Here is a 17,409-nt window from a genome sequence, read left to right as displayed (position 1 = left end):
GTCCAAGTTGCCCATCCCTGTCTACTCTGTGTGTGGAGGGGGTGGGAATGATTCTTGCTGTAAGAATTTGTTCCCTCTTTTGACCTACTGCTTCCATAGGTGTAGGTCAAGTCCATCAAATTACATCAGATTACTCTATTTTTCCTCTTCTTTCTTCTTCTGTCTGGTTGAGCTCTGATCATCCATTTATTGAAGCCAGGTCAAGTGGGTATTATCAGCAAGTATAGGTGTTCTTGTGCATATGAAGTCTGGCCATCTTGACCTCTATGGAGTATTCTGGCTATACTTCTTCCAATACAGATTTGTTCCTTTTGATGTTGTCTACTACTCTCCTACTTACTTGAACATGATGCATCTGTCTCATACACTCCCTCTCCTCCACCTTTCCCGACATCAGTGTCTATGTGGATTAGTGGTTCTCAGCAGATGTGGAACGATCCCCTAGGGGCATTTTGGAAACTTATAGCATCTTTCTGGTTTCTGATGTTGTTGTGCCCAGCACTTATATTGAAATTTATATTGTTTCGTTATTGAAGACTTACTCTTTGCTTTACCTTGTATTATCTGTTAGGGCATTGTATTACTTTTTTAAAAAAAGAAAACATAATAGCTCATATGGGCACTGAATTTCATTTTAGGATTTAAATGGTACATATTAAAATATAATTGCTGTAAAAAGGGGATACTTAGTCTACAACATAGAGGTGGTTGAAGTACATAATCTATCCAACTCCCTGGTTTCTCCATGATCCCGTAGATCTTTCCCTTCAGCTGACCCAGCATCACTAATAATTACACAGCTTCCAAAATCTTCACTCTATCATCCTGCCCCCATTCTCGTCAGTCACTAACTCCAGTACAGGTAGTCCCCAACTTAGAATGGGGTTCCATCCAGATAATTCTTTCATCAGTTTGTTCTGACATAAGTAGAACACTTCTTTAAAATTTTTTCCTTATTATTACTCTTTATTATTATTATCTTTATAAATTCAGTTTTTGAGCATCTGTAAATGAACATCTGAAAATCCTACAATCAAAAAATTATGCACTGCAATACTGTCTGTAGAACATATTACCAATGATGAAATGTAAAACACCAGTACGAAAAGCAGTTTTAAGTGTGGTTTAACATAACTTGAATACATCCCAACTCAGGGAGTACCTGTATTCTCACTCCAGGAACTGCCCCACCTCATAGAAACCTCCTGATCTTGATCTTATCATTTTTCTCCATCCCTTATTCCTTTTGTGTTCTCACTTGTCTTCTCCCTAGCTTACACTCCACGGGACAGTATGATATAACCACTCCCTTATAAACTCCCAGGTTCATGTGCTGGCAAAAACTATCACACTCATTAAATCCAGTGTTCCTTTTTCAACACACCTGCACCCAGGTGAAGATACATTGTTGTTGTTAAGTGCCGTTGAGTCTGTTCCAACTCATAGCGATTCTGTATAGGGTTTCCAAGGAGCGGCTGATGAGCTTGAACTGCTGACTTTGTGGTTCAAACCGATCTTGTGGTCTATTGCTTATCCTACAGCACCACACCAGGATGATATACTGGGGAGTGATTGTTGTTGTTGTTGTTGTGATGTGCCGTGGAGTCGGTTCCAACTCATAGCAACCCTGTACAGGGTTTCTGAGGCTGTAAATCTTTACAGGAGCAGAAAGCCTCATCTTTCCCATGCAGAACAGCTGGTAGTTTTGATCTGCTGACTGTGAGGTTCACAGGCCAATTTGTAACCACTATGCTACCAGAGCTCCTTACGGAGGGAGGGGGCTGGTAAGGGGGAGATAATCAAATTTTTGGCCACAGTTCTCACATGGGCACTCAACATGGTTAGATAATTCTACTGCATCTGCTTAGGAATTCACTTTCTCACTTTGCAACATAATTTTTCCACCTTCTCCTCTCTTCACAAATCTTCAACACTTCCTCCTTTATCCCTTACACATTAGCTGATGATTTCATGGAGGAGGAAGATGCAGGTGGATGAACACTACCTAGTGTCCCCACTACTGCTACAGTCACTCTGCCTGTGCCCACAGAGCAAAAGGACACAGCTCACTTGACTGGACCTCTCATTGAAAGTAATGATCACTCTTGAAATACTTTTGTCTATAGACTTCGTAGTTTCCACCCTTGCTAGTAATACTTTCAGTCCATTGGTTCCTCCTTCAGAGCCTCCTTTGCTGACTCCACTTCCACCAAATTCTCCACCAAACTTGTAAACATCAGAAGGCACAGGGTTCTCTCATTGGCCCTCTTCTCTTATCTGCAATCTCTGCCAGTGATCCCAGTCATTTCATTGCACCTCTGTACTGATGACTTCTATCTTCAGGCCAGACTCATGTGCCCTCCTGACTCTTCATTTGTATTTCTCTTAGGTATCTTAAACTTATTGTTGTTAAGTACCATCAAGTTGATTCTGACTCACAGCAACCCTGTATAGGGTTTCCAAGGAGTGGCTAGTGAGCTTGAACCACCAACCTTGCAGTTTAAGCCAACCTTGCAGTCCAGAGCATTAACCCATAGTACCACATAGCATAACAAAAATATAACCATAAATTACTATGGTCAGCTGAATGATGACCTCCACAAATATTCAGGTTAATGTGCTGGACTGCAAGGTTAGTTTGAACCACAGGGTCAGCGAGCAGTTCAAGCTCACAAGCTGCTCCTAGGAAACGCTATACAGGGTCACTATGAGTCAAACCTACTCAACAGTACTTAACAATAACAACACAATTATGGCCCAATGGACTTTGCAGATGTGATTAGGGATCTTGAGAAGAGGCCTAAGTGTTATCACAAGTGTCTTTATAGAGCAAGGCAGAGGAAGATTTACAACAGAAGAGTAGTAGAAGGTGAGACCTTGGAACAAAGAGGTTGAAGTGATGTGAGGAAGAGGTCAAGGAATACAGGTGACCTCTAACAGCCAAAAAGGACAAGGAAATGGATTCTTCCCTCCAAGTTCCTGGAGAAACCAACCCTCTGGACACCATGACTTAAGCCCAGTGAGGCTAATTTTAGACTTCTGGTCACTAGAACTATCAAAGAATAAACTGTGTTGTGTTAAGTTACTGAGTTCGTCGTGATTTGTTACAGCAGCAATAGGGAACAAATACACTCACCACCACCATCAGCCCACCAAGCCCACACTGCCCTCCACATCTTGATAAATGGACCACTACTCATCCAACTGCTAAAGCTAAATGTCTCACAGTTGTCCACATTTTTCTCTTCACTGTCAGCTCTACTTCCAATGCACCTCCTGACCAGCATCCTCTCTTACAGTCTCCACTGCTAAATCTCTAGTCTAGGCCACCATCCAGATCTTTGGGTGGTGCCAACTCTTAATGTGCTCAGCTGCTTACCCAAAGGTTGAAGGTTCAAGTTAACAAGAGGCACCTTGGAAGACAGCAATCTATTTCTGAAAAATCAGGCATTGAACCTTATGGAGCACAGTTCTACTCTGACATACATGGGGTCTCCATGAGTTAGGGGGAAACTGGTAACTGGTATGCCACCATCATTTCAACTTGAATTCTGACAACTCCTGCTTAGGTTTTGTTCCTACTCTTGTCCCTCTTCAGTTAGTTGTTTTCACAGTGGACTTCCCAAAGAATAAATCAGGTCACATCAACCACTAAAACCCTTCAATGGCTTCCCATTATAGTCTGGGTAAAATACAATCATTTCTTACCATGGTTACTAGGTCTCGATATAGTCCGTTCTCCTCCCACTGTATCTCCATAGCTCCACTTGCCCCGCATTCCCTGCACCCTAGCCACACTGACCTTCTGTCTGATTCTTGTTCACTTCATTCCCACCTTGTGATCTTTGAACTTACAGTTCCTTCCACTAAAGTGCTCTCGCTCCAGATCTTTGCTTGGATCCCTCAAGTCTCAATCCAAATATTACTTTCCCTTAAAGTGCTTTCTCAACATCCTAGCTAAGGACTTGCAACTCTTACAGCAGTGGCCACTGAACCCAATTGGATCTTCTTCATAGTACATGCCAGCTGATCAAATAGTCCATTGATGTAAACAAGCTCTTATAGGACAAGCTCCTACTGTCCTGCTCACTGCAGTATCCCCAGTGCCTGGCAAACACTAGGCTCACAATGAATATTTATTTACCTGGTTACCTGATGTGGTTTGTTTCCAATTCCACAATACCACTACATCTGGCCAATATAGCTGCATCAAAGCTATTTTTCTCAGGGGTGTTTGTGTCTCAGTAGCATTGAGCTATTTTGTACAAAGTGTTAACTAGTTGAATATCAGACATTATTAATCAGATATAGAACAACCATGGAGTTTCTTTAATGGTACTTTTGAAACAGGGCCAAACCAGTTTGGTCTGGTTTAATCCCTTGCTTAGAATTTCCACCCCAGATCAGAATCTACACTTTAACAAGATTCCCAGGTGAGTCCTATAGACCCCCTGCTAATTCTGAGGTATACATTTTTGTGTGTGCTGTCAAGTTGATTTCAACTCATAGCGACCCTATATATTATTTCCAAGGCTTTAAATCTTTTCAGGAGCAAAAAGCCTCATCTTTCTCCCACGGAGCAGTTGGTGGACTCAGCCTACCAAACTTGTGGTTAACAGTCCAGAGCCACTGCGCTCCCTAGGTATACATAGATCCTGTTCAAATATAGGCTCTGATTCAGTATATCTGGGGTAAAAGTGCAAATTCCTATCATGGGGTTGAACCAGAATAAACCAATTTGAATCCCTGCTTTGAAATCACATGATTCATTCAACATATGCCAAATACCAGGTTCCATGGAGACAACATCTCCTAAGCACCCAGTTCCATTGTGGAGGAAAAGAGATACATGCCTCAAAGGATAAATTTGGATTTTGTCAAGTCAAGAATTGGGAGGGGAGAGTAAAATAGGCAAAGGCATTAAATATCGGTGGCCAGCTATTTCACAACCAGATTGATTTTGTGAAGACTCGCTGGGCCCAGGAATCTAAAGATGGTAAACATAAGACTAAGAGCTCAAAGGTGAGTTTGAAAAGAACAAGTCAAAAGCAGTAAGAGCCTAGTTTACCTTGCTGCCAGTATCTGTAAATAAAGGGAGACTAGAATTTTCTCCCAGGGAGCGCTGTGGTTCTATAGGGTAAGCACTGAACTTCTAAACACAAGATCAGCAGATCAAGCCCATCAGCCACTCCATGGGAGAAGGATGAGGCTTTCGGCTCCCATAAGTTTCCAGCCTAGGAAACTGTACACTGGGCTGCTATGGGATGGAACCGACTGGATGGTACCCAACACCAATAACAGAGCTTTCTCCCAGCAAGCATTCACCCTTTCTTACATAGCTTTTGTTTTCCTCCTCTCCTGATGCTTCAGGTCTCATCATCCATGAGGGACCCTCTGTGTACCGCATCTTTAAACGGTGGCAGGCCGTCAACCAGCAGTGGAAAGTGCTGAACTATGACAAGACAAAAGACCTGGAGGAGCAAAAGTCAGGAGGCAGGACCAACCCCCGGACCTCCTCATCCACCCAGGCCAATATCCCCTCCGAGGAGGAGGCTGGGAGCACCCCTGCCCCTGAGGAAGGACCCACCCGGGCTGCCAGCCACCCCTCAGGCCCTCTGTCCGATCACCACTGTGCTTACACCATCCTTCACATCTTGAGTCATTTAAGGCCTCATGAACATCGAAGCCCCCCGGGCAGCCGCGAGCTCGTCATGAGAGTCACAACAGTGTGAGGAGCGCTCTGGAAAGAAGGCCTTAACCATGTACATGAGAAGGGACTTGGGCCGGGGGAGGGCCTCAGGACACCTATAGGGAGCAGGTGAGGGGGAGGCATAGTGGCACCCCAAGGGCCAAGGCAGAGCGCAGACAAGATCTCTGAAGCAGGATTGGCGCTGGGGGCAGGCTGGCACTGGGAGCAGGTTTGTGATTTCCAGTTGGTCAATACCATCTTCCACCACCAACAGCAACAAAACCCAATACCAACTCAGTAGCAAAGTGCAATACAGACTGGATCTCCAAACAAAACAAAACAAAGCCACCACCCAGACATGCACTTGGGTGAAGTCTCACTGGGTGGTGGGGTGGTACCTACACCGGCCTGAGTGCTGGCAGAGAACATGCAGAAAAGAAGGAAGAGCAAGTCTTTGTAGACTACTCTGACCTTAACTGAGTTTGCTTGGGTTTTGCCCTGGGCTGTGTCCCACGCAGGCAGTGGGGCAGGAGGGGACGGGCTGGACGGGCTTACCTGAGTGGGCAGAATTTATTGACTTGAATGGTTGTCACTGGGACAAGGGGGAAGGGAGGGAGAAGTTGGTGTGAGCAGCCAGAGGAAAGGACATTGGGCAGGTCGCCTCTCTCCTCAACCTGCCAAAGTCAGCAGTTCCAATCCACCAGCCACTCCTAGGGAGAAAGATGAGTTTTCTGCTCTTGTAAAGATTTACAGTCTCAGAAACCCTGTACAGGGTCACTATGAGTCAGGACCAACTCAGCGACACACAACCATCACCACCACCACCTCAGCCTCCCAGAAAGCGACTCCCAATTTCTGATGACTCCCGATGAGGGCTTAGGTTTGAAGATGATGACTTTTTGTGCCCTTGTTGTTTTGTTTTATGGTGATTTGACTCAAAGATGTTTACAGGAATCACATACACACACACACACACACACAACTAGAGAAAAGTACAGGATCCCTGAATAATCTCTAGCACAGTCCTGCTGCTGTGCCAAGCCAGGGCTGACTTTCCCAACTGCCCAACTCCACCATGGCCGGGACATGCTCAGTGTGCCTAGGCCCAAGCCCAGGCCCGGGTCCCCTCCCACCAGGGTCCCCCAGGGGTGCTACTGCAGTGGATGGGAAGCAGATGCCCAGATGTGCCCCAAGGCACAGAGGTCTAAGTATTCCCTGCTGCTCGGGCTCCTCCCCAGAGAGGCAGGGTAACCTTCAGTGCTACGTACTCACTGGTCCTGCCCACCCCGTGGACCGGCCCGGGAAGGCGCTCGGTGACACCTGTAGAGTTTCTCCTTGTCATTGCACAATGACTGTGTCATCTGTGGGTATAAAAGGGACACTGTCGAGTACTTTTTTAAACTAGTTTTTAGGGTTTTTTTAAACTCTCTGTTGTTTGTAATATTCTCGGAAAAGCTTGAAATTAAAATTTCTTTCCCTACCAAGAGTGTCCTTTTCCATATGTGCATTTTTCCTTCCCCTTTTCTGTCTTCCCTCTGTTTATAAGCTTGCATTCCTTCTGTTGTGTTCACTCGTCTGTGATGCCTCCTCCAGAGCAAGAAATGCATGTTTTCATTCCCCCTCTTAGGGTTCAGATGGAAAGGGGCTCAAGGGCCTGAGGAGGGATATTCCCTGCAAGGGTGGAGGTCTTCAGAGGCCGAATGTGGGTGGTGTGTGTATGTTCTTGTGTATGGCACTGTGTATGTGTGTTACACGTGTGTGTGTGTGTGTGTGTACCTATGATCCTGCAGTGAAGCACGGGGACTCCTGAACCTGACTTCCTAGGAGATGGATCCCTACATGCTAAAAAAGGAACAATTCCTTAGGCTTCTACCCAGGAAAACTAGAAACAGATGACTAGGACTTGGAGGAAATTTGAAGAGAAGTTCTTCATCAGGTGGTTCTACAGAACTTGAGAGTCATAGGTGAAGGAGGTGTTAGAACATCTTATCATTGACAACGCTACTTTGAAGATCAGAAAACAGCAACACCAGGACATGGCTTGGAAATATCATAAGGCTGCAGACCAGATCTTTCTTCCTTCAACTTGATCTGACTCTCCTCCCATGGCGTAGCAGTTAGGCAGGTCATCAGAGACTTAGGAAGTCTCCTACCCTGATGAAGTTCACATGCAGTGGGCTGGAAAAGACATAATCATCCATACAAGAGGAAACATGAGTATGTATGCTTTCCTTGTACAGAAGCTAAGTCACAAAGGATTGCTATAAAATTATACAAACCTTTACTAAACAAAAATATCAAACCGTGAAGCTATTATTTCTCAATACATCCTCCACCTCGGTATATAAATTTGTGAAGGCAGTGTTTCTATCTCCCTAACCCTTCCCCCCAAAGAATTCTGCCATCTTTGATTTACACCACGTCAAAATGGTAGTTTTGACTTCCTTGAGGGACTCAAAATTATGTTTCTTTTAAATGTTCTCTCAGTTTGGGGAACAAAAAGAAAACTGAAGGGGAAATATTATGGGCTGTGGGGCAAATAAGAGAAGGTTTCCCAAAGAAATGTTCACAGAGTGTCCCTTGCTACCCTTGAAGAACAGGCAGGTACGTTGTGATGATGGGAAGGAGGGGCATTCAACACAACTTTCCTGGCCTTTTTTTCATCATCAATGCAGTTCTTAATTTTCTTAAAACTTCATAAGCCCCATGATGACCTTGTGTCCTTTGAGAAAATCTATCAAGATGACCCCTTGGGAATCTCCCAAATAGTCACCATAACCTTCTGAGCTGACCTTTCTATCTTGAATGTAGACCCCCTCAGAAACTGTTTTGATTGAACCTTTTATTTTTCTTAAGGTATCCTAAAAGGAGCTCTGGTAGCATAGTGTTTACGAATCAGGCTGTGAACTGCAAGGTCAGCAGTTCAAAACTTCCAGCTGCTCCGTGGGAGAAAGATAAAGCTTTCTGCTCCTGTAAAGATTTACAGCCTCGGAAACCCTGTTCAGGGTTGCTATGGGTCGGAACTGACTCAACGGCACTTAACAACAACAACAGTGAGAATAAGATAAGAGTATGACTGCATATTTAAACAGGTTTAAGTTCATGCATAAACCCTTGCATGTCTGGACTGAAACTCTAGTGGTGGGTTTGCTCTTGGGTGACATTAAGTCAAATCTAATTTATTATAAATCTTACTAGCAATACTTTCTTCTTGTTAGGTGCCATCAAGTCAGTACCAACTCACAGAAACCCTATGCACAACAGAAGGAAACACTGCCTGGTCCTGGGCCAACCTCAGAATTGTTGCCACGCTTGAGCCCATTGATGCTGCCACTTTGTCAATCCATCTCACTGGGGGTCTTCCTCTTTTTCTCTGACCCTCCAACTAGCCAAACAAAATGCCCCTCTCCAGTGACTGGTCAATATGTCCAAAGTATGAGAGATGAAGTCTGGCCATCCTAGCTTCTTCCAAGGAGCACTCTGGCTGTACTTCTTCCAACACAGATCAATTTGTTCTTTTCAATATTCTCCTCCAACACCATAATTCAAAAGCATCAATTCTTCTACAGTGTTCCTTATTCACTGTCCGGCTTTCGCATGCATATGAGGTTATTGAAAATACCATGGCTTGGGTCAGGAGCACCTTAGTCCTCAAGCTGACATCTTTACTCTTCAACACTTTAAAAAGGTCTTGTGCGGCAGATTTGCCTAATGCAATACATCATTTGATTTCTTGACTGCTGCTTCCATGAGTGTTGATAATTGATCCAAGAAGAATGAAGTCCTTGACAACTTCAATCTTTTCTCCATTGATAAGAACGTTGTTTATTGTTCCAGTGGTGAGGATTTGTGTTTTCTTTACATTGAGAGGCAATCCATACCAGAGGCTATGGTCTTTGATCTTCATCAGTAAATATTTTGAGTCCTCTTCACTTTCAGCAAACAAGGTTGTATCAGCTGTATATCTCAAGTTGTTAATGAGTTTTCCTCCAATCTTGATACCACATTTTTCTTCATATAATCCATAATATATAACCATAATACTTACTTACCCTCTTGTCATGGAGAGATGGCTGTATATGGACCCTGAAGTATACTGAAAGGACAATGGATTTGGTTCAAGCACATTTTTAAGGGCAAAAGGCCAGGTTCTGTATGGCCTCATTAAATCCTCTCTTCCAGGAGAAATAAAAAGTTTAAAGTAAAAAAGTATCCTATTTGGGAACTAGACTGCTAGCCCTGGTCCAACATGGTTGGTACAGAGTTACAAGAAGGGGTTCTGATCATAGTTGACAGAATTTGGGAGGACCATCAATTATAAGACTGTCCCTGTCATTCAGGAGAATCAGCCTTGTCATTATCTTAGAACATTATTGTTGTTGTTAAGTGCCATCGAGTCGATTCTGACCCATAGCGACCCTGTATAGGGTTTCCAAAGAGATTCTGGTGAGCTTGAACTGCCAACCTTGCAATTCAAACAACTTTGCAGTCTGACACATTAGTCCACAGCGCCACACCAGGGCTCCATCTTAGAACACAGAACTATCAAAATCGTAGAATTTTTAGGAAGACTCATAAACAACTAGCAATATGCAGATGATTCAACCTTTCTTGCTGAAAGTGAAGAGGACTTAAAGCACTTACTGATGAAGATCCAAGACTATAACCTTCAATATGGATTACACTTCAGCATAAAGAAAACAAAACCCCTCACAACTGAACCAACAAGCAACCTCTTAATAAACGTTGTTTTTGTTGGGTGCCATCAAGTCAGCTCATGGTGACCCTATGAACAAGAGAACAAAACGCTGCCTGATCCTGCACCAGCCTCACAACTTGTGTGTTTGGCCCATTTTTTTTGCTACTATGTCCATCTAGCTCATAGAGGGTCTTCTTCTTTTTCACTGACCCTACATGTCGGACCTGACTCGATGGCACTTAACAACAACAACAACAACACTTCACCAAGCATGATGTCTGTATCCAGGGACCAGTCGCTCCTAAACACATGTCCAGAGTGAAACAGACCAAATATCACCATCCTTGCTTCTAGGAGCATTCTGGCTGTACTTCTTCCAATATAGATTTGTTCACTCTTTTATTGTTGTTGTTGTCAGGTGCCATCGAGTCAGAACCGACTCATAGCGACCCCATGCACAGCAGAATGAAACAATGTCCGATCCTGGGCCAACTTCACTACTGCTGCCACACTTGAAGCCATCAATGATGCCACCTGGCTGATCCATCTCGTTGGGGGTCTTCCTCTTTTTCTCTGACCCTCCACCTTACCCCGTATGACATCCTTCTCCAGTGACTGTTCTCTCCGGACAATGTGTCCAAAGTAGGAGAGATGAAGCTTAGCCATCTTGGCCTCCAAGGAGCACTCTGGTTGTACTTAGTCCACAGGATATTCAATACTCTTTGTCACCATCATAATTCAAACACATTGATTCTTCTATGATTTTTTTTATTCATTGTCCAACTTTCACATGCATATGAGGCAATTGAAAATACCATGGCTTACTTCAGGTACAACTTAGTCATCAAACTGACTTCTTTGCTCTTAAACACTTTAAAGAGGTCTTGAACACTTTAAAGATTTGCTTAATGTAATATGTCATTTGATTTCTTGACTGCTGCTTCCATGAGCTTTGATTATGGAGTCAAACAAAATGAAGTCTTGGAGAACTTCGATCTTTCCCCAATTTATCAGAATGTTATTTGTTGGTCCATTTGTGAGGATTTTAGTTTTCTTTACATGGAGGTGCAATCAGTGCTGAAGGTTGTAGTCTTTGAACTTCTTCAGTAAGTATTTCAAGTCCTTTTGCTTCCAGCAAGCAAGATTATTTCATATGTATTGCACAAGTTGTTAATGACTGTTCTTCCAATTCTGACACCAAGTTCTTCTTTATATAGTTCACATTTTTGGGTTATTTGCTCAGCATATAGATTGAGTAAGTATGGTGAAAGAGTATAACCCTGGCCCACATTTTTTTCTGATTTTAAAGCATTCAGTATTCCCTTGTTCTATTCGAATGATTGCCTCTTGGTTTTGTACAGGTTCCTCATGAACACAATAAAGTGTTCTGGGATTCTCATTTTTTGTAATGTTATACACAGTTTGTTATTATTCACACAGTCAATAAAACACAAGTAAGCATCTTTCTGGTATTCTCTACTTTTAACTAAGATCTATCTAATGTCACCACCACACGTCTGTCAGTTTGTCATATTGTGGTGGCTTGTGAGTTGCTGTGATTCTGAAAGCTATGCCTCCAGTACTTTAAATACCAGCTGGGTCACCCATGGTGGGCAGGTTTCAGATGAGCTTCCAGATGGAGACAAACTAGGAAGAAGGAGTGATGAACTACTTCCCAATATTTAGTCACTGAAAACCTTATGAATAGCAGAGAGACCCTGTCAGATATAGTGCCAGAAAATGAGCCCCTCAGGTTGAAAGGCACTCAAAATGCAACTGGGGAAGAGCTGCCGCCTCAAAGAAAAGTTGACCATGATGATGCCAATGGATTAAACCCGTGGGGAAAAAAGCCTTCATTTGCTAATGGGGCACAACTCAAAATGAAGAGAAACCGCTGTAAACATCCATTGAAAATCAGAACATGGGATGTATGAAGTATGAGTCTGGGAAAATTGGAAGTTGTCGAAAATGAAATGGAATGCATAAACATCAATATCTTAGACATTAGTGAGCTGAATTGGACTGGTATTGGCCATTTTTAATCTGACAACCACATGATTTACTATGCCAGGAATGACAAATTAAAGAGGAATGGTGTTGCAGTCATTGTCAAAAAGAACATATCCAGATAAGTCATGAGGTACAACGCTATCTGTGATAGAATAATGTCCATGAGCCTACAGGGAAGCCCAGCTAATACCACTATTATTCAAATTTATACACCAACCACTAAAGCCAGTGAGGATGAAATAGAAGAATTCAACCAACGTCTTCAATCTGAAATGGATCAAACATGCAATCAAGATGTATTGATCATTACTAGTGATTGGAATGCCAAGGTTGGGAGCAAAGATGAAGGATCAGTAGTTGGAAAATATGGCCTTGGTGATAGAAATGATGCTGGAGAACGCATGATAGAATTCTGCAAAACCAATGATTTGTTCATTTCAAATACCTTCTTTAGACAGCATAATAGATGACTACACACATGGACCTCGCCAGATGGAATACATAGAAATCAAATTGACTATATCTGTGGAAAGAGATGATGGAAAAGCTCCATATCATCAGTGAAAACAAGGCCAGGGGCAGACTGTGGAACAGACTATGAATTGCTCACATGCAAATTCAAACTGAAGCAGAAGAAAATGAAAACAAGTCCATGATAGCCAAATATGACCATGACCAAATCCCACCTGAATTTAGAGATCATCTGAAGAACAGAGTTGATACATTAAACACTAAAAACCAAAGACCAGAAGAGTTGTGAGATGACATCAAGAATATGATACATGAAGAAAGCAAAAAGTCATTAAGAAGAAAAGAAAGAAGGAAAAGGTCAAAATGGATGTCAAAAGAGACACTGTAACTTGCTCTCCAGTGTAGAGATGTTAAAGCAAATGGAAGAAATGAGGAGGTCCAAGAGCTCAATAGAAAATTTTAAAAATCAGTTTGAGAAGATAAAGACAAATATTACAACAAAATGTGCCAAGATCTGGAATTAGAAAACCAAAAAGGAAGAACACATTCAGCATTTCTCAAGCTAGGGAAACTGAAGAAAAATTCAAGCTTCAACTTTCATTATTGAAAGATTCTCTGGGCAAATCATTGAATGATGCAAAAAGCAACAAGAGAAGATGGAAGTAATAAACAGAGTCACTGTACCAAAAGGAAATGGTTCATGTTCAACAGCTTCAAGAGGTAGCATATGATCAAGAGCCAATGATGCTGAAGGAGGAAGTCCAAGGTGCATTGAAGGAATTGGCAAAGAACAAGGCACCAAGAATTGATGGAATACAAATTGAAATCTTTCAAGAAAATGAGGCGGCACAGGAGGCACCCACTCATCTCTGCCAAGAAATTAGGAAGACCACTATTTGGCTGACTGATTGGAAGAGATCTGTATTTGTGTCCATTCCAAAGAGAGGTGACCCAATGGAATGCAGAAATCATTGGGCAATCTCTTTGATATCCCATGAAAGTAAAGTTTTACTAAAAGTAATACAGAAATGGCTGGAAGCATACATTGACAGAGAACTTTCAGAGGTTCAAGCCAGATTCAGAAGAGGCCTTGGAACAAGGGATATCATTGTTGATGTCGGATGGATCTTGGCTGAAAGCAGAGAATATCAGAAAGATGTTTACCTGTGCTTTATTTACTATGCAAAGGCTTTCGATTGTGTGGATCATGACAAGTTATGGACAGCATTGTGAAGTATGAGTATTCTGGAACACTTAATTGTGCTCGTGAGGAATCTGTACCTGGTCCAAGAGACAGTTGTTCGAACAGAACATGGGAACACTGAATGGTTTAAAATTAAGAAAGGTGTGCAACAGGGTTGTATTCTTTTACCACACTTATTCAACCTGTATGCTGAGCAAATAATCCAAGATGCTGGGTTCTATGAAGAAAAACGTGGCATCAGGATTGGAGGAAGATTCATTAACAACCTGTGAAATGCAGATACATACATTGCTTGCTGAAAGTGAAGAGGACTTAAAATATTTACTGATGAAGACCAAAGACCATAGCCTTCAGTATGGATTACATCGCAATGTAAAGAAAACAAAAATCCTCACCACTGGACCAATAAACAGCATTCTTATCAATGGAGAAAAGATTGAAGTTGTCAAGGACTTCATTCTTCTTGGATCAGTATCAACACTCATGGAAGCAGCAGTCAAGAAATCAAATGACGTATTGCATTGGGCAAATCTGCTGCACAAGACCTTTTTAAAGTATTGAAGAGCTTGAGGACTAAGATGTGCCTGACCCAAGCCATGGTATTTTCAAAAACCTCATATGCATGCGAAAGCTGAACAGTGAATAATGAAGACCGTAGAACAATTGATGCTTTTGAGTTATGGTGTTGGAGGAGAATATTGAAAGTGCCTTGGGCTGCCAAAAGAACCAACAGATCTGTGTTGGAAGATGTGCAGCCAGAGTGCTCCTTGGAGGCCAGGATGGCCAAACTTCATCTCTCATATTTCAGACATATTGTCAGAAGGGACCATTCGCTGGAGAAGGATATCATGTTTGGTAAGGTGGAGGGTCAGAGTAAAAGAGGAAGACCCCCAGCGAGATGGATTGGGCAAGTGTCAGCATCAATGAACTCAAGCATGGCAACAGTAGTGAGGTTGGCCCAGGATCGGGGTTGCTATGAGTCGGCACCTAACAACAACAGCAAATCTAATGTCAACTGTGATATCTCTTTCTATGTCCTCCTCTGAATCTAGGTTGAATTTCCTGCAGCTTCTTATTGATGTAATGCTGAAACCATATTTGAATTATGGTCAACAAAATTTTACTTGCTTGTGATTATTAATAGCATTGTTCTATGATTTCCACATTCCATTGGATCACGTTTCTTTAGAATGTGCACAAATATGGATCTCTTCCAAATGGTTGTCCAGGTAGCTGTCTTCCAAATTTCTTAGTATAAACTAGTGAGTGCCTCCAGTGCTGCATCAGTTTGTTGAAACATTTCAATTTGTATTCTATCAATTCCTAAAGCCTTGTTTTACACCAATGCCTTCAGTGTTGCTTGGACTTCTTCCTTTAATACCATTGTCTCTTGATCATATGCTACCTCTTGAAATGATTGAACGTGACCAATTCTTTTTGGTCCATTAACTCTGTGTATTCCTTCCACCTCTTTTGATGCTTCCTGCAACAATGACATGCACGTTGCTGTTGTTGTTAAGTGCCATTAAGTCTGTTCCAACTCATAGTGACCTGTATAGGGTTTCTGTATAGGGTTTCTGAGGAGCAGTTGGTGGGTTTGAACCACCAACTTTCTGGTTAGCAGTGCCACGCCGGGACTCCATTATCATGTATGGTCCACTGTGTAGTCACCACTTATGTTGCTGATAACAGGGGTTTGCAATGAATAACTCATTGGTCCTTCAAAATTCTATCATGTTGTCTTAGCACCATTTCTATCACCAACTCCATATTTGCCAACTACCAATCCTGCCTCTTTATTTCCAACTTTTGCATTCCAATCATTAATATTATCAATGCATCTTGGTTGCATGTTGATCAATGTCAGACTGAAGAAGTTGGTAGAATTCTTAGATTTTTATCATTATTGGCTTTAGTGGTTGGTGCATAAATTTGAGGAATAGTCATATTAACTGGTTTTCTTTGTAGAAGTATAGATCTTATCCTGTTACAGACAGCACTGTACTTCAAGAAAGAGCTTGAATAATGTGCTTTTTGACATCAAATACAATGTGATTCCTCTTCCATTTATCATTCCCAGCATAGTAAACCATACGATTGTCAGATTCAAAATGGCTAATTCCAGTCCATTTCCACTCACTGATGCCTAGGATACCTATCTTTATGTGTTCAATTTTATTTTTGATGACTTTCAATTTTCTGAGATTCATACTCAATACATTCTGCATTCTGATTATTCATAGATTTTTGCAGCTATTTCTTGTCATTCTGAGTTGTGCCCCATATGCTAATGAAGTTTCCAAAAGCTCTGCTCAATCCATGCTATTAAGGCCAACTCTACTTTGCGGAGGTTTCCAAAAGCTCTGCTCAATCCATGCTATTAAGGCCAACTCTACTTTGCGGAGGCAGTTCTTCCTCAGTCTTATTTTGAGTGTTTTCCAACCACATTCTGCTGATCTTCATAAAATTTTCAGTGGCTAACCATTCAGAACCTCTTCTTCTTCCTAGTCGGTCTTAGTTGGAAGCTCTGTAGAAACTTGTCCACCAGGACTGATCCTGCTGGTATTTAACATACTAGTGTCATAGCTTCCAGCAGCACAGCAACACACAAGCCACCACAGTACAACTACCTAACAGACTGTGGAGGTCTTGATAAATTAAGACTAAAGTTGTCAAGGATTTAATTTAATCCTATCAATAAGCAACACCAATGGAAGCAGCGGTAAAGGAATCAAACAATATATCACATTAAGCAAATTTGCTGCAGAAGACCCCGTCATCATCTTAAAAAGCAATGATGTGACTTTAATGATGAAGGTGCACCTGACACAAGTGATTGGTCTCATATGCCTAGGAAATCTGGACAATGAAAAAGAAGACCAACAAAGACTTGACGCATTAGAATGATGGTGTTGGTAAAGAATATTGAATACTCTGTGGACTTTTAGAAGGATGAGCTAATCTTTCCTGGAGGAAATACAGCCAGAAAGCTCCTTAGAAGTGAGGATGGTGAGACTCAACCTCATGTACTTTGAACTGTTACCAGGAGAGATCCATCCCTGAACAATGACATCATGCTTGGTCAAGTGGAGGGTCAGCTGAAGCGAAGAAAACCCTCACTAGATGGATGAATACAGCGGCTGCAGCAATGAGCTCAAGTGTGGTTTGAGGATGGCACAAGCCCAAGCAGTCTTTTGTTCTGTTCTAGATGGGGTTGCTATGAATTGGAGTTGGCTGAACAGCACCTAACAACAACAATGAGATCATTTATGGTTATTCTTTTGTTTTGCCTATGACATCCAAAGACGTATATAGCAGAGGGTAGGGGCATAGTTT

The 17,409-nt window shown here is 42.2% G+C and overlaps 1 protein-coding gene across 1 annotated transcript in view; it reads left to right on the top strand.

Moving 5' to 3' along the window:
* MARCH4 (membrane-associated ring finger (C3HC4) 4, E3 ubiquitin protein ligase) overlaps positions 1 to 5,732 on the top strand; it is a 151,941-nt gene extending 146,209 nt beyond the window's left edge. Inside the window, 1 exon segment of the mRNA XM_006867858.1 lies at positions 5,371 to 5,732. Within this exon segment, the coding sequence (XP_006867920.1) occupies positions 5,371 to 5,732 (362 nt within the window).
* The last annotated feature ends 11,677 nt before the right edge of the window (positions 5,733 to 17,409 follow it).

This window comes from Chrysochloris asiatica, unplaced genomic scaffold (assembly GCF_000296735.1).
Source record: "Chrysochloris asiatica unplaced genomic scaffold, ChrAsi1.0 scaffold00110, whole genome shotgun sequence".
Classification (NCBI taxonomy): domain Eukaryota; kingdom Metazoa; phylum Chordata; class Mammalia; order Afrosoricida; family Chrysochloridae; genus Chrysochloris; species Chrysochloris asiatica.
The sequence above is the reverse complement of the archived record's forward strand: the minus strand, read 5'-3'. Positions and strand labels throughout refer to the sequence as shown.